The following is a 23,635-nucleotide window of genomic DNA, read 5'->3' on the forward strand; positions in this document are numbered from 1 at the left end:
CGATCTCTTTAGCCACAAGGGCCATATCTAACTCCCTCTTCGAAATATAATTTGCATGTTGGAAAATTGAAGTCCTGTTAGTTTCTGTAGCTTTGTGCTGTTATATTCTTCCATAGTTTGTTTCTCAAATCAGTTTTCTATCATTAGTAACAGTAATTTTTCTAATTCCTGCTGGTGGACTGGGTGTAAGCTCAGCCATAATTGAATAGCTTAGCAAGTTAGACAGGTCACAGGTTCTACATTTTCGCTGTTCATCCTTGTACAGTACTGCTCTCAGTTTCTATTTTCTTTTGGGCTGTAAAGTTCCCCCCACCATCACTCAATCCTTGCAGTACTTGGAGTCATTGTATTTGCCATTATATTGTGGACCTTAATGGTGTGGTACCTAAAGTTACCTGATCACTTTAGCACACTATATTCATTACTCACATGTTCACCAAACTCTTTTGACATTGTTTTATCTTTCATCCCTGAGCCCCCCTAGATCTGAACTGTTATTTATTCTCTTTCTGTTCTCTGGCACTTTAATTCTTTATGAATATTCCTTGCACCTTGACATATTAGCAAAGACATTGCAGGGGCATTGGTCCAACCTCTGTCTGCACCTACTTGCCTTCCATTTTGATGAGTTATAACACACGATGTATTGGAGGCCACAGAAAGATAAATTCTCCATTTATCAGTTCTGTTTGAATTTTAATGTGAAGCATTCAGGGTAAGATTCCAACATGTGTTATTTATAGTGCAGGAGACTTAGTAATTGAAGCACATTGAGAAATATTCTGTCTGTGGCTATACATGAAAAAGAAATGTCCTGGCTGAAGCTAAGCATATTGGAAGATGTATCCTCAGCCATGAGTGGAAAGCTGGAATCAATTTAAATGCTTTGTAACAGGAGGGATTCTTGTCCTAAGAGTGACACTTTAATCTGTGTGATTCCAGGTCTTGATGGTACCTGCTTGTTTGCACCAACAAGTTTATTACATTTAACAGACAGCGAGATAAGATGACCTGTCCAAGTTCTTGAGAGGAATCCAGTGTTCCTCTCTCTGCCGGACAGCAATTTATCTTTTGTAAAAATAAGGTTGAATTTTGTTTGTGAAGTAAATATTATATTAAAAACTTCAGTTACCGTAAAGGTTGAAAATCTACCTGCTATTCAACCACTGAAAGTGGTTCTATTTCAATGCAAATTCATCTCTTGTTGACTTTGAATTCAGTGAGGAAAATAAAGAATTCCACTCCAATGTAACCTAGCCTGGTAGCAGAATACAGCGGTGCTGGGGGTTCACATTAAGCTCCTTTTAACAATGAATCTGATATTTGGGTACATAGTGGTGAGTATATTGTAAGTCTGTCCTTTTTTCCAGGTGTTCTGTGTGGGTCTGTGGTGCTTGGATGAGTACTGGTATTACAGTGTCTTTACCCTTTTCATGCTGGTGGCCTTTGAAGCCTCCCTGGTGCAGCAACAAATGAGGAACATGTCAGAGATCCGGAAAATGGGCAACAAGCCCTACATGATCCAGGTAGGAGCTTGTGCAAGTAAGGTTGTCTGGTATTCAACTAGTGTGAGGTTGGGGAAGTCATAAATGACACTGGTTGTCTCTCTTTTAATTAGAGATCCAGGAAGAGTCATAGTTTATTACAATTATTAAACTCTATCTTAATAGTGTTATTCTTGGATGCCTGGCATTCTACACTTCTCCATTTTGTCATTGTCACTACAAGAGCAACGTGTGTGGTACACAATTTACCTCACTGTTGAATACCAGAAATTTAAGATACAGAAATTGGATACAAGAAAAATAGAACCTAGAACTGTTTTGCACAGGAACAGATCCTTTGGCCTATGCTTATTGTGCTAAACTTGATCCCTAACTAATCCCATCGACCTGCATGTGGTCAATGTCCCTCCCCCATTCCCTAGCTGTTTACATGTCTAAATGCATCTTAAAGTTGCTATTGTGTCTGTTTCCATCACCTCCCTTGGCAGCATATTCCAGGCACCCACCACTCTTATGGTTATATAATTTTGAAAAATCACGCTTGGCTTGTTCTCCCTCACACCTTTGAGTTATACTTTTAGTATCTGATAATTCCACCCTAGGGGAGAAAGAAGACTCTGGCTTTTTATGCCTCTCATAATTTTATAAATTCCGTCAGAAATCCTCTCAGCCTCCACTCCAGAGAAAATCCAGCACATTTGCCAACTGAATTATTGTTCCTTTACATGTGTTTCTTTGCTGCTTAATTATGTTTCAATTGAACCCACTTTTCCATTTCCTTTATTGCAGTTACAACATTCATAAATGAGAGATTTAACTTGGATCAAATGTAAAAAGATTTGGCTATGCTATGATTAGGCCATCTTACTGCATGTGTTTTGTGCTGGTTTCTGATGCTTGAATGAATACTGGAATTTTTTCGTTTTCTGTTGGTTTTCCCTGATGTGATTGATCGTCAGGAATATGTGTTGCTCAAATTAGTATGTCCACACTAGTTTTATTTGTTTCCTCCAGGTCTACAGGAACAGGAAGTGGAGACAGATCTCAAGTGATGAGCTCATTCCTGGTGATATTGTTTCAATAGGCAAGTACTTGAGTCATTTATTAATATGGAAATACTACTCGAGCAAATTATGACCATGTGGATGATGGAGTACTATTCCACAATGTTTTTAAATAGAGCTTTTGCACAAAATCCATTTTTAACATTCCTTGTATTGGAGTGTTAAAATGTTGATGTTCTGGGATTTTAAAAAAATTACAGCCTTTCATCTACATTCCAAATTACAGTATTGTGCAGCTAACTGTTTCATACTGGGGAAGTGACTCTGAAGCTGATTCAACAGTGATTTGAGATGGTTGCAAAATGTAGGTTTGCCATCAGATTGTGGCCTGGCTTTTAAGTCATAGAAGTATGATTGAACTAAATCAGAATCGAGTTTATTATCACTGACAGATGTTGGAAAGTTTGTTGTTTTGCGCAGCAGTGCAGTGCAATGCATAAAAATTACTATAAATTAAAAATACACAATGCAAAAAGAGAACAAGGGAGTGAGGTGCTCATGGGTTAAAGGACTGTTTAGAAATCTGGCAGAGGGGAAGAAGCAGTTCCTAAACACTCTGTGCGTGTTTTCCGGCTCCTGTATCACCACCTCCCTGATGGTAGTAATAAGCGTGTATGTCCTGGATGGTAAAGGATCCTTCATGGTGGAAGTTGCCATCTTGAGGCACTGACTTTTGAAGCTGTTCTCTATGGTTGGGAATTAGTGCCTATGATGGAGCTGGCTGAGTCTACAACTAAAATGGAAGATGAACATGTGGAACATTGTGAAAACTAGATGAATTTGAAAGTTTTTTCTAAGTGTTAAGAATTGAGAAGTGAAGATTCAGGGAAGTGAGACTATCAGAGTTAAATGGCTAAATGCTTGGAGCCAATAATACATGTACAGATGTCTAATCCAGTGTACACAACCTAATCCTCAGCATGCTTAAGTCATAGAAAAAACATGGAGCTGTGTTTTTTCCCTCCATTTTTCATGTCTCCTGTACCATTTCCAGTTCATTTATCTCTCAAATCAGTCCACTGATGACTCCATAGCCTCTGCCCTCCACTCCATCATGTCCCACCTGGAAAATGGTGCCTTGTATGCCAGGATGCTGTTTATTGACTAGATCAATATTCAGTACAGTACAGTCGTACCTCAGAACCTGGTGGATAAACTCTCGTAGTTGGGTCTCAACACCTGGACTTGGCAAAGGTCAGTCAGTTCATGTTGGTAGAAATATCTCCAGCTTCATGATGCTGAGCATCTGCACTCCCCAGAGCTGCGTGCTCAGTCCACTGCTTTGCTGACACATGACTGCACTGAGCCAGTTCAAACCAAATCAAGTTTATTGATGGGCCTCATCAATGATGAAGACAAGAGGGTGTACAGAGGAGAGACAGAGCAGCTGGTAAAAAAAAGTGTGAGCACAACTATTTGAGAACTCAATGTGGACAGGACAAAGATGATCCACGGAGAGAGTTAGGAGCACCAAGTTTCTGGGAGTGCACAAAATGGACATCTTACCTGATTCCTCAAAATACCTCTTTGGTCAAAAAAAGTACAGAAGCGTCTCCACTTCCTGAGGAGATTGATGTGAGTGAGGTCCGTTTACCACCCCCCCCCCCCCACGTCCTTCTATGTCAGCGGTCCCCAACCACCGGGCCCCGAGGAAACGATATGATTTGGCGATAGGAGTCAGCTGCACCTTTCCTCATTCCCTGTCACGCACTGTTGAGCCATTACGCACGCGAGGTCATTATCCACGCGTCATCCATGTCAGTGGGAAAAAGATCAACTCCTCGAACTTGCAAGTGATGGCGGATGAAAAGTATGTTTGACGTAACATCTCTGCCGGTATTCTGGATCAAAGTCAAGGCGAAATATCCTGAGATAGCCACGAAAGCACTGAAAACGTTGCTTCCATTTCCAATATTTTTCTGCTAAGCGGAGTTTTCTGCAATGAATGCAAGGAAAACTAAATTGCGGAATAGACTGGACATAAGGAACCCCCTTTTAGTATCGCTGTCTCCCGTCACCCTTCGATAGGACCGTCTTGTTGCTGGGAAACAAGCCCAGGGCTCCCACTGATTCAGCGATATTGGTGCATTGCAATGATTTTATATGTTCAAACGGGGAAAATATGTGCTGTGTGTTTAATATCCAAACGTTACTTAAAATGTTATGATACTATTGACTTACTTATATAACCATATAACAATTACAGCATGGAAACAGGCCATGTCGGCCCCTCTAGTCCGTGCTGAAAAGTACTCTCACCTAGTCCTGCCGACCTGCACTCAGCCCATAACCCTCCGTTCCTTTCCTGTCCATATACCTATTCAATTTTTCTTTAAACGATAATATCGAACCTGCCTCTACCACTTCTACTGGAAGTTCGTTCAACACTTACTTCAAGCTCCCCTGATAATTGACTTCACTATATTCATGCGAGGAAAATATGCACTGTGTGTTTAATATTAAATTTGTTAGATAAACCCTTATAGAAACGAAATTGAGTGTATTAGCCACTTATCACTGACATTCCAGTTGTGATTAACACCCCCCCCCCCCCCCCCCAAACAGAATCGCCAAAAGGATTTTCAGAGAGGAAAAATTCGGCAGGTCAGGACGAGCATGCGCCCTGCTGCCCGCGCAAGGCTTCATGGTCATTGTAGTCTTTTTCTGGGTAAACACAACGTATTTGATTGCTACTCTTGTTTGTTGGCAACCCTACCCCCCCCGATTGGCCGGTCCGCAAGAATATTGTCAATATTAAACTGGTCCGCAGTGCAAAAGAGGTTGGGGACCCCCTGCTCTATGTAACCAGTATTTACAGGAGCACCATCAGGAATGTCGTGACAAGCTGCATCACTGTCTGGTATGGGAATTGAAATTACCTGACTGCAAGACCCTAAGAAGTATTACAAGGACTGCTGAGAGGATTATCAGGGTCTCTCTGCCACCCATCCAAGGTATTAGGAAAGTTACATATGCAGGATCCTTAACATTATCAGTGACTCCTCCCATCCATTCCATCCAACAACCTCTGATGCCCCATTATCAGGCAGGTGGTAACGTAGCAACAGGACAAGAATTTAGGGTGGGAAGCATCTTCTTACCCTAGACCATGAAATGGAAAATAAATCTGCTTAAAACCTGCACTGAATCCTTCATTGCACTACTGTATTCATTTCTGGAGCAGTGCCTGCGTTTCTTGGCAATCGTTTAAAAATATCCAAAAATCATTGGCGTTAGTTACTGTTTTGTTTAGTTTAACCATTATATTCTGATGGCAGGACGGTAATATGATACATTATTGGTTTTTCTTTCCAGATACTGCACAGGATGCTGAATGTTCATGCCTTGTTTCTTTTTACAAAATACATAAGTAATTGTATATGGTGCCATTTAAATTAGTTGAAAAGAAAAATTAGTCAAACATGATCATCCATCTCAGATAGCAGCTATAGTGAACCCAGAATTAGCAAATAGTATTGGAAATTTTGAAGAACACAAGCTTGCAAGTTTTTATTAATTTTGTTGTCTGCCTCTACACAAAAAATTCTTGTCAACAAGAAAAATTCCAAATATTAAGTTGTATAAAATCTGGGTGACTTGTCAAAGATTAATTTTTGATTTAAAGATATGAAAGAAAAAATAAATGTAAAATTTTCTATTCTGTGCTTCCACCACAAAGCTTCACATGTTAGCCTGAAAATCTGTGAAGCAGAATGCAAAAGTTAACAATTTACGCAATTGCTATTGGGTGCAGAGGGCCTTGGGAATCCTCATGCAAGACTCCCAGAAGGTTAATTTACGGTTGAGTCTGTGGTAAAGAAACCAAATGCAATGTTGGCATTTATTTCAAGGGAGAATAGAATATAAAAGCAAGGAGATAATGCAGCCTTTATAAGAAACTGTCAGACTGTGCTTGGAGTATTAACAACAGTTTTTGGGTCCCATGTCTCAGAAAGGATGTGCTCTCATTGGAGAGAGTCTAGAGGAAGTTCACGAGGATGATTCTGAGAATGAAGGGGTTAACATTTGAGGAGCTTTTGACAGCTTTGGATCTGTGCTCATTGGAATTTAGAAGAATGTGTGGGGATCTCATTGAAACCTATCAAATGTTGAAAGGTCTAGATAAGGTAGATGTGGAGATGTTGTTTTCTATGGTGGGGGTATCCAGAACTAGAGGGCACAGCCTCAAAATTGAGGGGTGACCTTTCAAAACAGAGGCAAGGAGGATTTTTTTTTTTTTTTTTTTTTTTTTTTTTTTTAAAAAGTCCCAGAGTAATGAATCTGTGGAATGCTCTGCCACTGACTGCAGTGGAGGCCAAGTCCATGGGTATATTTAAGGTGGAAGTTGATGGTTTCCTGATCAGTCAGGGCATTAAAGGATATGGTCAGGGTGCAGGTGTGTGGTGTTAAGTGGAATCTGAAATCAGCCATGATGGAATGGTGGAGCAGACTTGATGGGCTGAATGGCCCAATTCTGTTCTTATGTCTTATAGACTTATTAGACTTCTGAACTCCCTGCCTCCACGTATGAATCTCATTATATAGTCTCATGTATAAAGCGTTAGTAGCGTTGTACTGTTTACTTTTTAACTTGTATCGTATATGCACCTTATTATTAATTTATTAGTGGCAATATTACTGTGTGTGTGAGTTGTATGTACTGTGTTGTGTCCCTTGGTCTGGAGGAATCGTCTCATCTGCCAGTGTACAATGTGTGTGGTTGACGATAAACTTGAAATTTAGCTTGAATTCAGGCGCTTTTGGATTGACTTAGGGAATTTTTAATTTAAAACACAATCCACAGGGTGCTTCTCTTCAATCCCACAGTGAGCTTCCTTGCTCCCTGGACAATGCTGAAATCTCAACCAAAATCTAATTGTTTGGGAAATGAGTTGGGAGTAAGATGTGACAAATATCTGACTCGAGTCTTGTATGGAACGCTCTTGTGATTTAATCGGCATTGTGTTAAATCTATTATGCAACTTTTCAGAAAATGTAATTAATTGTAGCAAAGTGCTTTGGAATAGCATGAAGTTGTGAAAACACTGCATAACTAAACTTTTTCTAATCTGTTGTCTGCTGCCTGCTACTATCCTCTAATTATATTGCTTTATTTCTGACTAGGTCGTTCACCTCATGAGAATTTGGTCCCCTGTGATGTTCTGTTGCTCAGAGGGCGATGCATTGTAGATGAAGCTATGCTAACAGGAGAATCTGTTCCACAGATGAAGGTAATGGTGTAATGTGTTAGTGTTAGAGTGCTATTCTGGGAAACCATTAAAGGTTTAGAAATGAGGAATTTTAATTTGGAGCAGTTATGTTGTTGGGAAATTGATATTTACTAATTTAAAGTAATCAATCACATGCTGAGCAGTTTCATTCAGGCATATCTGGCCATTCTTAAATAATTTTTACTATGCAAGGGAAAAGGTGTATGCATTCCCAGATTGTTTATTGCACTTTGTACTTTGTATTAAGTTCAGTCTAGTAATCTATAACACAAGTTGCTTGTTTCCATGGTAGCATCAGCTCTGCCCTGCCTCTTCACCCGCTAAAGGTAACAGCTGCACTTTTGATACCTTGGATTTGGCTATCTTAATAGTGTTTTCAATGAGTTCTCGCCTTGCAATCTTTAAATTTGAGCTGAAGTTAAATTGCTGCCCTAAACTAGTCTTATTAGTACACTGACATTGGGTCTGACGACACTTGTCATCTGTCATTTCACTTTTAGGAGCCCAATTATAGCTTCCCAAGCATGTTTAAAAATTCTTTCCCTTTCTACATTTGTATCTCTCCCTTTAAGATGCTGCTTAAAATCATTTAGTTTTGACCACCAGTTCTTAATATCTCCCTTTGTGACTGTTTATATTTTAATATTGCTATGAATGTTCAATGTTTTTATTGTAGAAAGGCTCTACATGTATTGTGATAAGGATTCCATTCAGCCCAATCCCATCAATTCTATTCCCACTTAATTTCCCTGATACCTGTTCACTCAGATTAACTATCCTCCCTAAACCCCCATCCACAAGTTTGCCCACTGACCACATAGACACACAATGGGTAATCTATAGTGACCAACTAACTTAACAGGTGCCATATCTTTGGAATGTGGGAAGAAACTTACTATCACATGGAGAATGTGAATTTTTCCCCACAGACAATGCTAGAATTCTAGTTTGCTGGAACTATCTGCTGCACTTTTCTGCTGTTTAAAACTACAGAAGGTGGCCATTCTGCTCACTGGGAACCAGCCAGCAATCAGAACAATTCCATTTTCCTGCTTTCCTCTCCATTGTTCCCTTACGGTCTGACAACTTGCATGCTCAACTCTTTTTTGATTCCTATATTTTGTATAAAATGCAAGCTATTAGTATTTTATAGTCTACAGGAAAATTCTGGGGAGCCATATCTTGTAACAAATGGTTGGAATGGGAATGGAGTTTGAGCCAATTATTGCTGACCTCATGGCAGTTTTTGATTGACAAGAATTGTCCTTTAGTTTTAAGCAACAGTATGTTCATAGACAAGAACTTTTCAAGTGCATGTTGGTACTGGTCCAATGGCAAGAGACATTGGTTTTTCTAGGCCACCTGTTGACAAAGATACATCACCAGAAACTATCTTTAATTTCTTAATAGAAAGTCCAGAAAATGAAAAAGTAATATTTTTGCTGTGGTGACTCTCAATAGGAACCAGTGGAAGATATTGCTGCAAATCACATACTGGACTTGCAGTCCGATTCAAAGCTGCATGTAATATTTGGGGGAACGAAAGTAGTTCAACATACTCCACCTCAAAAATCTAGTGCAGGACTCAAACGTAAGTACAGGAAAAAGACACTGCACAATTGCCAAACCATAATTTCTCCTGTTAATAGCGTAATGGTGATATTATACTGCTTACACGATAGAAAAGTGAGTTCTGGTTTATTTCTGTACTTTATAATAGCACCATGCACAAGTGAGGTGGTAGGCAAGTGGAAGCAATGTTCACAGCAAAACACAAATTACTGGAGGAACTTAGCAGGCCAGGCAACATCCATGGAAAAGAATAAGCAGTTGACGTTTTGGGCTGAGATCCTTCACCAGGACTGAAAGGAAGGAGATTTTAGTAAGAAGTGGTGGGTCATGTCAGTCCACGGCTGCCTCTGCTGCCACGATGAGACCACACTTGGGTTGCAGGAGCAATACCTTGTATTCAGTCTGGGTAGCCTCCAACCTCATGGCATGAACATGGATTTCTCGAGCTTCTGTTCATTGTCCTTCCCCCTCAGCATGCCCCATTCCTGTTTTCTCCTCTTAGCTGCCCATTACCTCCCTCTGGTGCACCTCCCTTTTCCCTTTCTTCCCTGGTCTTCTGTCGTCTCCTATCAAATTCCCCCTTCTACTGCCCTTTATCTCTTTTGCCAATCAATTTTTCAGCTCTTTACTTCACTCCCTCCCCATTCCCAGTTTCACCTATCACCTACCACCTTGTACTACTTCCTCTCCTCCCCCCACCTTACTCGACTTCTCTTTCTTTTCAGTTCTGATGAAGGGTCTCGACCGAAATGTTTATCCCTTTCCATATATGCTGCTTGGTCTGCTGAGTTCCTCCAGCATTTTGTGTTTTGCTTTGGATTTCCAGCATCAGCAAATTTTCTTGTGTGTTTAAAAATCCATACTTTGGTCTGTTAATCTTGTTCACTGAACCAGAACAAACATTAGTTGCTCTATATAACATGATCAAATTTTAATTATTTCAAGGAAATGACTTCCATTTCACATTTGTTTTCAGTTAATCTATTTTACCATAATTATGATATATACTCCTGTTGATGTAATTTATTCATCTGAATCAGGAGATGGTGGCATTGGCAAAGAACTGTTGTCAGTTTTCACAAACTGTTAGCTTGTCTACCTTCCAGTGTTTACGAATTTGACAAATTAACTGTTTAAAACAATATAAAGGGACACATATAGTGCTAATATTCTGTTAGCGTTGTCAGCTCTACAGCCCAACTTTTCTGTGACGACTAAGGTGTCGTCTTAATTTAGCATAAATCCCTGAAAACTTCTATGTACCTGTCTTAATGTCTTAAAAATGTAGTAATTGTACTTGCCTTTACCACTTCCACTGGCAGCACGTTCCATATATCCACCAACTTTGTGTGGAAAAACATGCCCCTCTGATCCCCTATAAATCTTCCTCTCTCACCTTGTCACTGTTCTCCAGTCCAGATTCCCGTGCGTGGCGGCGGGTGGGGGGGGGGGGAGGAGAGAAAGACTCTCACCATGCGCCTTATCTAAGCCTCATGATTTTGTCACCCTCAGGTTTTCCAGTTTTCACTCCAGCCTATCCAGTCTCTGCTTATAACACAAGCCTTCTGGTCCTGACAACATCCTTTCCTGCACTCTCTGTAGTTTCATCCTTCCTGTAGTATGGTGACCAGCACTGCATGCATCACTGCAGGCGTGGTCTTTGCAGCTGGAACATGATGCCCCGAGTCTTGTATTCAGTACCCCGGTCAGTAAAGGCCTGTGTGCCAAATGCTATCTTCACTGCCCTGTGTTACCACTCCCCAAGAGCTATATACTTCCCCTCTTAAGTTTCTGTTCTACAATGCTCCCAGGTCCAGTGTAAGGCTTGCCCTGCTTTATCTAGCCATAATGCATCACCTTGCATTTGGCTGAGTTAAATTCCATCTGCCATTCATAGGCTCACTTTCCCAATTGATTTAGATTCTGATGAAACCTTGGACAATCTTCTACACTCTCAACCACATCACCAATTTGGTACTTGAAGAGCATCAAGTACATTATGGAGGACTTTTGTATTTAGGATTTTGTTCATTGCTATATGTAAATATGTGCACTAGCTTTTGTGCTTGCTTAGCAAATGGCATTTTATTTTTTGGCTATCCACTAGCATTGCTTTTATTAATTACTTCCCCAGCTGTGGATAACGGGTGTGCTGCCTATGTCCTGAGGACTGGTTTTAATACTTCTCAGGTGAGTAGAATAATCTGTGTGAAACATGTAGTCTGTTAAGCACTGATAGTTTAACTGATAAGATGAGGTGAAATTATTAACCATACTTGTGATTCGCTGGCTGAGAGTCAAACCTTCAGCTTACTGATAGAACATTACAGCACAGAAACAGACGCTTCGCCCCATCTAGTCCTTGCCGAACTATTAATCTGCCTAGTCCCATTGACCTGCACCTGTACAATAGCCCCTCCACACCCCTCCCATCCATTACCTATCCAAATTACTCTTAAATATTTAAATCAAATCCACATCCACTCCTTCTGTTAACAGCTTGTTCCACATTCTCTCCACCCTCTTGTGAAGCAGTTCCCCCTCATGTTTCCCTTAACCATTTTACCTTTCATCCTAAACCTATGATCTATAGTTGCAGTCTTACCCAACCTTAGTGGAAATATCCTGTTCATTTCCCCTGTCTGTACTCCTCACAATCAAATCTCCCCTCATTCTCCTTGTACAACCTTTCCTGAAAACTTGGGTCCTGAAGTAATGGGTGGAGTCTTGAAAATTTTCTGTAATTTTTCAATCCAATTGATATCTTTTTTTTGTATGTAGGTGACCAGAACTGCAGAGTCTAAATTAAGCCTCACCATTATCTTAAACATAACATCCTGTCTTCCTACTTTCATTTATGAAGGACAATGTGCCAAGAGCTCTTTATGACCTATCTACCTGTGACCCCATCTCGATATTTATTCTTGCTTATTTATTTTGTGTTTTCACCACTTGTTGTCCTTTGCATGCTGGTTGTGTGTCTGCTCGCAAGAAAACAAATCTCAGCATTGTATATGGTGACGTATGTACTCTAATAATTTACTTTGATCTTTGAGTTATATCAACTTGCATAGATCAGTTGTGCAAGCCCTCCAAGTTTAATTGGACTGAAAAGTTCAGTTTCTTGAAACATGACTCTGACAATTTCATAGACTGGAATGTTATTGTTACTCAAAGAATAACAGCAATGGTTTTAGGATTAATTTGCATCTGTTGCGTTAGAAATATATTGTTGAAGTTCCATCCTGTAGTCACCAAAGCGGCAGGCATAATGGCTATTCGTTTTGGTTATAAAATGAATTGTGAATTTTTAATTTGTTTATTAAATTTTTTTACTAGATATTTTTATAAAAGCTATTTAAGATTTGTACATAAGATTGATAGCATCAAACAGTTAAGTTGTTTGTGCATTTAGGAGATTATCTTAACATAAGATGTTTAAATGGAAGTGCTTGAACTTCTCACTTCATATCTTGGTCTGACCTGATTCCACCTTTTATGCATCTTTTCCAGGTTGTTAGTTTGTCTTGTCCTTTTTCTGGTCTGTCCCCTTCCTCTACCATTATTTCTGTCACAAAATTACTAGAAAGCCACCATCTAGTCTTGCAAAATCGAGCCTATAATGGTCATCCGTGGAATAAACTAGAAAGTAAAGTACAGCTATATTACATTTGCAAACTGGAAGAGTGAGCAAAAAACCTAAAATATTTGAGTTTAACTTTGGTATCTTTGAAACTCTCAGGGAAAATTGCTGCGGACAATCTTATTTGGAGTCAAACGAGTTACTGCCAACAATCTGGAGACTTTTATCTTCATCCTTTTCCTTCTCATCTTTGCTATTGCTGCAGCTGTTTATGTCTGGGTAGAAGGTAAGTTTCTCTTCCCTTCTGGGGTAAGAAGGGGAGGAGTGGCATCCCTAGAAGAGGCTTTGCAGTAGTGAATTTAAAAACGCAAACACAAGAAAATCTGCAGATGCTGGAAATTCAAGCAAGGCACACAAAATGCTGGTGGAATGCAGCAGGCCAGGCTCCAACCTGATGGCATGAACATTGATTTCTCTAACTTCCGTTAATGTCCCTCCTCCCCTTCTTACCCCATCCATAATTTATTATTTTTTTCCCTCTCTTTCCCTCACAATAACTCCTTGTCTGTTCTCCATCTTCCTATGGTGCTCCCCTCCCCCTTTCTTTCTTCCAAGGCCTTCCGTCCCATGATACTCCCCCTTCTCCAGCCTTGTATCCCTTTTGCCAATCAAATTCCCAGCTCTTGGCTTCATCCTTCCTCCTCCCGTCTTCTCCTGTTATTTCGGGTCTCGCCCTCCCACTTTCAAATCTCTTACTGTCTCTTTACATTAGTCCTGACGAAGGGTCGCGACCTGAAACGTCGACTGTACTTCTTCCTGTAGATGCTGCCTAGCCTGCTGCATTCAACCAGCATTTTGTGTGTATTGCAGTCTTGTTAACTGTCTAGATTGTATGGTCATGATAAAATGTTTTAACATGAGGCAAAAGCAAATAAATGACTTTAGTAATTTTTACACTCCACTCCCCTTATCTGTGTATTCTGCACAAAGATGTAATCTCTTGCATATGGCTGACTTTAGAAGTTACTTTTTCAATTTTTTTTCCCTTCATTCAGTGACAACAATGTTGCTGAGGATTAAAAGCATAAAGAAGAGGGGGTTATGAATTTGCAATGCAGTTTGTTATTAATTGGTTTGTGTTTTCTGAAGATTTCCTGTTCCCTATCAGCAAATTCATTGTGATGTCCGTAACACTTCCCAAACAATTCGTTATTGCAATTGTTAATATTGAAAGCTGTTTAGACTTGCATCTTGATCGTGCCTTGAATTCCAGATATTAGGAGTCATTACCAGTTCTTTTGTCATTTCAAAGAGTTATTTTTAATGTAGTTTTATTTGTCTACAGGCACAAAGGACCCAAACAGAAACCGTTACAAGTTGTTTTTGGAATGTACGTTAATCCTAACATCTGTTGTTCCACCTGAGCTCCCAATTGAATTATCACTGGCTGTCAACACTTCCCTTATTGCCTTGGCTAAACTCCGTAAGTACTTTGTAATGCTGAAGGGCATAATAACACTTCAAGCCACAAGCCTTTATATCGTAATTGGAGGGTGAAATATTGAGTAGGTATTAAATAGAAAAAAGGATGCTTTTTAATGACTGCCTTTTTTAATTTAGAGTACATACAGGAGCAGAATAGATTATTCTTGAATGGAAGTAGTTGAAGGTTACAGCCTTTTGTTTGCTATCTGTCATCATTGAGACACTCAGGCAATTTAGCAGCCACATGGTCAAGGTCTTTAAGTGTACCTGACATCAAGAGAATGTGGATAATTACCTTTCAACAGCTTGTTAGTGGAGAGTGGAGGGCTGGCTGACAAGGTTATATTTTTCTTTGGCCATAAAGCGCAAATTATCTCACTGGCTGAATCATGTACAACATTTTGGTTAGCATTAATGAGATGTGCAAACCTGAAAGAGTGCAGAATGGATTCACTGCAGATATCTGGGAGTATAAGAAAGGGCAAAAGTCAGATTCTTTTTTCATTTTGCCACAAAGTAATCTGATTAAATTGCTCAGATGACAGATCTTGAGAAACCCAAAGGTAATTATTGTACTATTTGATTATTTGGAGAATTGCTAAACAAAAAGTATTATTAAAAGTGAGGCAAAAGTTAAGATTTTTAATCCCGTGGAAGTTGAATGCTGGACCCCAAAATGTGATGGATACGGAACCGTTGGATGGTTTGAAGAAAGAACTGAAGTTGAAAAGGGTCGGGGGCGGGGGGCGTTAGGAGTGTGGTGAGATTTCCTGCCACAGGCACAATAGGCATACAGGTCCATCTTCTGTCCAATAAAATTTTGGTCATTAAATTTCAGAGCTTTTACCTTGGAACACAAGGACATGCTTGTCAATTGAATGAAGACAGCAAGATTCAGTCTGACAGTGTAATACAGTTAATGGCTTAGTGTAGCATTCCCTTTCTTGTACCATGAAACTAAAAAGGCCTTTCTAGGTGGTTATCATAGGGAAATTAATTTTAATGTATCTCATCCTTGTAGCATTTTGCTTAGTAATTGTCAAATGTCATTTTGTCACATGATATTGAATCTCCAATGTAAAACATTAAGAATGTTTAGAGCCAGACTAACTTAATTTGGCCAGCTGTAGCAGACTAAACATGTTGAAAATCACCATGTTCCTTTTCATTAATTATGGTTTGTGCTTTGTAAGTAATTATTTACCTGACTGTAGCAAAATAAGATGTGAGCAGATCACAAGATGTAACTTTTATTGTGAGGAGGATGTAGGAAACACAGTGCAACCACAGTGCAACTAAAGCAAATAGTTAGAAACTATAAGGAAATATTTGAATAGCACGTCAGAAGACTGGCTTGCTGCTACATAGAATGCACTAGCTTTGTATATCGCTTACTGTGTCCTTTTAGAAGCAAATAAATATTCAGGAAAAGGAGATTGCAATAGCAGATGCAATAACTTACTAAAGGTGCTCTGTAAATATAGTGAACTTTGTAAGAACTTTACCAGTCAATCTACAATGTATAGGATGTGGAACATAGAAGCAGGCTGCCTTGGAGAACGGCAAACATAGGACTTTTCAAGTGTGGTCACAGACTGTAGGCTGCAGAGTTTTATTGGTTTACACAAACCTGGCAAAGGGGACTTGGGAGCAGTCTGCACACCCCATATATTGCAAGGAAGTTCAATAATTAAATTAAGAGGCTCGTGAGTAAATATAGGAAGTTGTCAAGTCCACACTGCGTCTTTGATTGGCACAGATGTGGTGCCAGAAGACTGAAGAATACCTTGTGTTCCTTTATTTAAGAAAGACAGTAGGAATAAGTTGAGTAATGAACGGCCTGCGACCCTTGTGTTAATGCAATGGAGCTGTATTAGAATATATCATCAGGAATAGGATTTATGCCCGACACCAGCCCCCTAGGCCTGAGTCGACGTAGTAGTAGTAATAACAGGATTTACGCAGGTTTGGGAAGGCACTGACTGATCGGGGTAGTCGGCATGGCTTTTTGCAGGGGAAATCCTATCACGATTGAGATTTTTCGGGTAATTAAAGAAATTGAGGACAGTTCAAAATAAATTATCAAAGTACATGTGTCTCTATATGCAATCCTCAGATTCATTTTCTTGCAGCCATTCACAATAAATACAAAGAAACAATAGAATCAGTGAAATATTGGACACAACAAAGACAACCAATGTGCAAAGGACAGCACATTGCAAATACAAGAAAGAAAAATAAGTAATAAATATTGAGAGCATGGGTTGTGGAGTCCTTGAAAGTGAGTCCATAGGTTGAGGAATCAGTTTATTATTGGGGTGAGTGAATTTATCTACTCTAGTTCAAGAGCCTGATGGTTGAAGGGTAATAATTGTTCCCGAACCTGGTGGTGTGGGACGTGAGGCTCCTGTACTCTTTCCTGATGGCAGCAGTGGTGAAGAGAGCATGGCCTGGATAGTGAGGGTCCTTGGTGGATGTTGCTTTCCTGCGAAAGCTTGGGTTATAGATATGTTCAATGTTGAGAAGGGCTTTACCCCTAATGGACTGGGCTTTATCCACTACTTTTTGTAGGCGTTTTCATTCAAGAACATAGTTTTCAGTGATTCAGCCAGTCAGTATACTTGACCTATGGAAATTTTAAATGACATGCCAAATCTTTGCAAACTTCTAAGAAATGATAATGGCATGGATTTTGAAGTTACTGACCCTCTCCACCTCTCCCTTGATGAGGACTGGCTCATGGACCTCTGGTTTCCTCCTCCTGTAGTCAATAATCAGTTCCTTGGTTTTGCTGGCATTGAGTGAGAAATTGCTGTTGTGGCACCTTTTTTAGCCAGGTTTTCAGTCTCCCTTCAGTATGCTGATTCATCACCTCCTTTGATTTGGCTAACAGTGGTTTCAGCAGTAAACTTCAATATAGCATTGGAGCTGTACTTAGCCCCTCAGTCAGAAGTATAAATGAGTAGAGCAGGGAGTTAAGCACACAGTCCTGTGATTGTGGAAGAGATATTGTTGCCAATCTGAACTGACTGCAAGTGAGGAAATAGTGGATCCAGTTGCACATGCAGGTATTGAGGACTAGGTCTCGGAGATTATTGATTAGTTTTCAAGGGATGATGGTGTTGAATGCAGAGCTGTAGTCATGAAGTGGATCCTGATGCAGGAGGTGATGGGATTGAAGCCCTACCACAGCTGTCAAGCATCCCTCTGTGATTCAAGCTTGGTCTTTCTGGAGGTCGTACCTTTACCTCATGTATTTTCTTTCACCAGACCAGAAACCCAGAGATCTGGCCCTCATGTGGAACACAGAACAGTTGTCCCATTATCTCCTTGAGTAATGGAACAACAACAGCTGCTTGCCAGTCCTCTGGGATCTTGCCTGTGGTTAGGGACATGAGATATTGGCAATCTCTTCTCTTGCCTCTCTCAATAACATGGGGTATAGCCCATAAAGCCCTAGGGAACATATCCACCTTAATGATCTTTTAAGAGACCTAACACTGCCTCTTTACCTCAAAATGCCCTAACATATCAATATACTCAGCATTGACCTCCCTATCCTCCACGTCCTCCTCCTTGGTAAGTACTCACTAAGGACCTCACCTGCATCCTCTGCATCCAAGCAAATGTTCCCCCTTTATCCTTGATGATTTGAACCCCCTCCCTAGTTATCCTTTAGCTCTTAGCTCTTAGTGTCTGCATAGATTGCCTTGGGATTCTCTTTAATCCTATTTACCAAGGACTTTACATGGCCCCTTCTGGTTTTCCTAATTCCCTTTGAGTTATTTTCTAGCTTTGTTGATTCTAGATCCCTAAACTTTATGTACTTTATTTTTCTTGATTAAATTCATCATCTGTCTTGACATCCAAGGTACTCTTTATCTTGCCATCCTTGTTTTACCTTCTGACTGCAGCGCATCCGTACTGTACTCTGTGCAGTTGGTCTTTAAACATCCTCCACATTGCAGATGTCTGGAAACAGCTGTACCCAATTAACTCCTAGTTCCTACCCAATGCTCTTATTATTTGTCTGCTCCAATTTAATACTCTTCAGTGAGGTCCATGCTTATCCTTGCCTATAGCTGTCTTAAAACTTGAGGAGTTGTGGTCACTGTTTCCCTAACTGATAACCCACTGAAAGACCTGTCACCTGGCCAGGCTGATTACCCAGTACCAGATCTCTTGCAGGCCCTTTTGTTGCGCCACTGTGTTTGGCTGCATGTTGTCACCTTTTGCTGTTCTTGTTTGTCCTGGCTCTGTTTGTGTCTCTGTGTATACATGATGTACAAGCCACTATTGTCTACGATCGTCAAACACTACTGCATATTCGATCCTCTGTCGTGGACTTAGTCACTCGGGATTCCGGACAAAGAAGCTTTCACTGCTCTCTATTTTCCTAACTACCTGAAGGTATATGGGCTCGACCCTGCGGCTACCACCGTAGGAAACGAGCTAGGAGGCGGAGTAAACGTGCAGGCGCCTTGGTTAAGCTGAGGAATCTTGCCCGCTCTCACTCGGCACCGGTCTACCTTTTCCACTCAACGATGTTGGACCCGGTCGGCCATGTCTCTCCATTCCTTGGCGCTCCCTCAAGACTAGGTACGCCTTTCTCCGACTGATTATCCCAGACACAGACCGCTGCCCTGCGGGCTCCCTGCCAGGCCATTTGTGGAGCGTGGTGGAGTAGTCTTCCAGCACCTCTGCCGTCTGGCAAGGGAGCCGTTGTCAGATTATACTGCTATTCCAGTCAAAATGGCTCTGATCAACGTGAGATCCTTGTCCAATAAGACTTTTATTCTCAATGACTTTTTCACCGCCCAAAGATTGGATTTCTTCCTGGTGACGGAAACCTGGTTAAGCACTGGTGAGCTTGCTCCACTTGTTGAACTCTGTCCAGATGACTGTAACTTTTTTTAGCATGCCTACCCCCTCCGGATGTGGAGGGGGTCTAGCCACCGTGTTTGAGAAACATTTTAATTGCCATCTACAGAACTCTGATTATTTCTCCAGCTTCAAGGTGCAGTTAATCAAAGTGGGCCTGGTCAATCCCCCTCTAAATTGCTCTTGTGTATCGTCCACCAAAAATACATGAAGAATTTATCACTCAATTTGCGTACTTCCTCTCAAATACTATGCCCAAGTTTGATTGAATTCTGATTCTTGGTGACTTTAATATTCATGTTTGCTGTCCCGCTAAGTCTCTCGTAAGTGAGTTTATGCATCTGCTTGAGTCTTTTAATCTTGCTTTACTTATCACCGGACCCACACACATGCTAGGCCATACACTTGACTTGGTCTTATCATCTGGTTTTACCATCTGCAATGTGGAAACAATCATGCGTGTCTGTCGGATCATGGTGCTGTTATGCTTGATGCTTCTCTGCTTCCCCCCCTACTAAATTTCATCTTCCTGTACGTTGCTCGTTACATTAACTCTTCGACTGCCAGTAAGTTCTCTAAGGCTGTCTTAGCTGCTCCTAATACCTGCAGTATTGAGGCTTCTCCTCCCCATCTCCGCACTGAGAAACTTCCTTATTTAATACTATCTGCTCTTCTATTCTGAATACTGTTGCTCCCCTTATATTCAAAAAGCCTAAACCTAAAGGTCTGCCTTGGCTTAATGACACCACCAGAGCTGTGAGGAGGAAGTGCAGAATATCTGAACGAAATTGGAAGCATGATAAGCTTCAAATTTCCTTTGAAATTTTGAGATACAATCTTCACAAATATCAGGATGCAGTTAAGGCTGCGAGAGCAAAATACTTTTCTGACCTAATTTCTAACAACTTTCATAATCCCATGGTCCTATTCAGTACCATAAATTCTGTCATTTGTCCCGCCCCTAATATTAGTTTAGATGTGTCCCCTGCTAAGTGCAAAGAATTTTTAAAATTCTTCATTAGCAAAGTTGAAGACATTAGAATGAACATTTCTCTCTTCCCTCCCCCCCCCCCACCTGTGACCTAACTGTCTCACTGGTCTGTTCATCTAAACTGGACTTTTTCCAACTCATCACACTACCCTCCCTTACAAAGATTGTTTCCACCATGAAACCTGCAACCTGCCCCCTTGACATTGTCCCCACTGCCCGCCTGAAGGGTGTCTTTGACATAGCCGGTTCCAGCATCCTCTCTATTATCAATAGCTCCCTGGCCACTGGTACCGTTCCAACCTGCTTCAAGCACGCCGTGGTCCAGCCCCTCCTGAAAAAACCCAACTTAGACCTTACCTAGTAACTACAGACCTATTTCTAAACTTCCATTCCGGTCAAAGGTTCTCAAAGGTTATTCTTAGTCAATTGCTGCCCTACCTACACCAAAACTACATCTTGGAAAGATTTCAGTCAGGTTTTAAGGCTTACCATAGCACAGAGTCTGCCCTGCTGAAAGTGTACAATGATCTCCTCCTCCCTACTGACTCAGGTGACTCTGCCATCCTAATTCTTCTTGACCTCAGTGCAGCATTCGATACTGTGGATCATGCCATTTTAATAGACCGTCTCCAGTACGGGGTTGGTGTTGGTGGCACTACCTTGAACTGGTTCACATCCTACCTCAAAAATAGAAACTTCTCAGTCAACATAAGCAAATTTTCCTCTTTTCCGGCTAGTTTCTCCTGCGGGGTCCCACAAGGTTCCATCCTAGGTCCCATTCTTTTCTCTATATACATGCTTCCCCTCGGCCAAATCATTCAAAAACACGACATTTCCTTCCATTGTTATGCTGATGACACACAGCTTTATCTCCCCTTGAAACCAAATGACCAGTCAAATCTAGTCAACCTCATGAACTACCTTGAGGACATAAGGTGTTGGATGGTACAAAACTTCCTACAGTTGAATGAAGGCAAGTCTGAAGTTGCCCTATTTGGCCCCCCTGACTCCATCAAAGTGATTGCCAACAGTCTCGGTAACCTGCCCATCCTTGTCAAACCCCATGTCAAAAACCTTGCTGTGATATTTGATTTGGCCTTTAAGTTTGACAAGCAAGTTAATGCAGTAGTAAAACCAGTTTTTTCTAGCTTCATACTATTGCCAAAATCAAGTGGTTTCTCTCTTTCAAAGATCTCGAGAAAGTAATCCACGCCCTTATATCCTCTGGCTTGGACTGCTGCAACTCCCTGTATACTGGGATTAGTCAGTCATCCCTGTTCTGCCTGCAACTAGTCCAGAATGCCGCAACCAGGCTCCTGACAGGGGCCTGGAAGAGGAACCATATTACTTCTATCCTGGCCTCTCTCCACTGGCTTCCAGTACAGTTTAGAATTGATTTTAAGGTTCTCTTGTTTGTTTATAAAGCACTAAATGGTCTGGCCCCCTCCTCTATCGCAGACCTTCTAACCCCTTATTCTACTTCGAGGTCCCTCAGGTCGGCTGACTTGGGGCTCCTGGCTGTCCCACAATCTAAATTTTTAAGTTCAGGGGTGACTGCGCCTTTGCTGTTGTAGCCCCTAGACTGTGGAACAGCATTCCCCTTCCTATCAGATCTGCCCCCTCCCTTGACTCTTAAGTCCAGGCTCAAAACTTATCTTTATTCACTAGCGTTTGAATCTTCCTGATGTGGCTGAGCTTTGGCTTGTGCCTAGACTCATGTGTTTATTTTGTGCCTATAGGCTGTATGCCTTGTTGTTTATATCTGTGTTTCTTGTATTTGTGATCTTAGCTACCTGTTATGGTTTATATAGCACTTTGGTCAACATGGGTTATTTTTAAATGTGCTTTATAAATAAATTTGACTTGACTATCAACATATTGATTTAAGATACCCTCCTGGATGCACCTAACAAGTTCTGTCCCACCTGAACCTCTTGCACTCAGAAGGTTCCAATTTGTGTTAGGGACATTTAAATCCCCTATGACAACACCCTATTATTTCTACACATTTCCATAATCTGCCTACATTTCTGTTCCTCAGTATCCCAGTGGCTATTAGGAGGTATGTAGTACAATCCCAATAGTCTTACTATTTTTGAGATCTACTCATAGACTCAGTGGATGAGCCCCCCATTATGTCCCTTCTGAATGCAGCAGTGATATTTTCCCTGAGTCGTAATGCAGTGCTTCTCCCTTTCCCTCTCTCCACCCACCCCCCCACCCTCCAACCACCTGCTGTATCTTTTCTAAAACATCGAAATCCTGGAATATTAAGCTCCCATTCCTGCCCCCCTCTCAACCAAGACTGTAGTGGCCACAACATCATCGTTCCATGTAGTGATCCATGTTCTTAAGTTCACCACATTTACCCATAATACCCCTAGAATTAAAATATCAAATTTGAAAGGGAGGGAATGAAGTCTGATGTGGCAGTATTTCATTGGCGTAAAGGAAAATACAGTGGTATGAGAGAGTTGGCCAAAGTAAATTGGAAGGAGCTGCTGGCAGGGGATGAAAGCAGAGAAGCAATGGTGAGAGTTTCTGGGGGGAAAAAATGAAGAAGGTGCAGGGCAGATGTATTCCAAAAACACACAAATACTGAAAATGGTACAACTATGTCTGGCAAGCGAAACTGAGGCTAATGTAAAAACGAGAGAGGTCATACAACAAAGCTAAATTTAGTGGGAAGATAAAGGATTGGGAAGCTTTTAAAAACCTACAGAGCAATTAAAATAATCATTAGAAGGGAAAAGATGAAATATGAAAGCAAGCTTTCAAAGGGATAGTAAAAAGCTTTTTCAAGTATGTTTTTACCAAAAAAAAGAGTGAATATAGGACCGTTAGAAAATGAGGCCAGAGAAATAATAGGGGATAAGGAGATGGTAGAGGAACTAAATGAGTATTTTGCATCAGTCTTCACTGGAAGACACTAGCAGTGTGCCAGATGTTGACGGGTATGAGGAAGAGAAGTTAGTGCAGTTACTATTACAAGGGATGAGGTGCTCAAAAAGCTGAAAGACCTAAGGGTACATGAGTCACCCAGGCCAGATGAACTGAAGGAGATGGTGGTAGAGATAGTAGAGACATTAGTAATGATCTTTCAAAAATCATTGGACTCTGGCATAGTGTTATAGACGACCGGAAAATTGCAAATGTCACTCCACGCGTTAAAAGAGGAAGGCAGCAGAAAGGAAATTATGGATCAGTTAGCCTGACCTCAGTGGTTGGGAAGGTGTTGAAGTCAATTGGTAAGGATGAGGTTATGGAGTATTTGGTGACACAGGACAAGATGGGACAAAGTCAGCATGGTTTCCTTAAGGGAA

At 40.9% G+C, this 23,635-nt stretch overlaps 1 protein-coding gene across 1 annotated transcript in view; it reads left to right on the forward strand.

Moving 5' to 3' along the window:
• The window catches only part of atp13a1 (ATPase 13A1), a 104,444-nt gene that overhangs the window by 20,786 nt on the left and 60,023 nt on the right, over nucleotides 1–23,635 (forward strand). Inside the window, exons 5-11 of the mRNA XM_072248271.1 lie at nucleotides 1,371–1,526; nucleotides 2,520–2,589; nucleotides 7,694–7,800; nucleotides 9,262–9,391; nucleotides 11,507–11,562; nucleotides 13,115–13,241; nucleotides 14,301–14,438. Of these exons, the coding sequence (XP_072104372.1) occupies nucleotides 1,371–1,526; nucleotides 2,520–2,589; nucleotides 7,694–7,800; nucleotides 9,262–9,391; nucleotides 11,507–11,562; nucleotides 13,115–13,241; nucleotides 14,301–14,438 (784 nt within the window). The remainder of the gene's footprint in view (nucleotides 1–1,370; nucleotides 1,527–2,519; nucleotides 2,590–7,693; nucleotides 7,801–9,261; nucleotides 9,392–11,506; nucleotides 11,563–13,114; nucleotides 13,242–14,300; nucleotides 14,439–23,635) is intronic.

The sequence above is a fragment of the Mobula birostris genome, chromosome 32 (assembly GCF_030028105.1).
Source record: "Mobula birostris isolate sMobBir1 chromosome 32, sMobBir1.hap1, whole genome shotgun sequence".
Taxonomy (NCBI): domain Eukaryota; kingdom Metazoa; phylum Chordata; class Chondrichthyes; order Myliobatiformes; family Myliobatidae; genus Mobula; species Mobula birostris.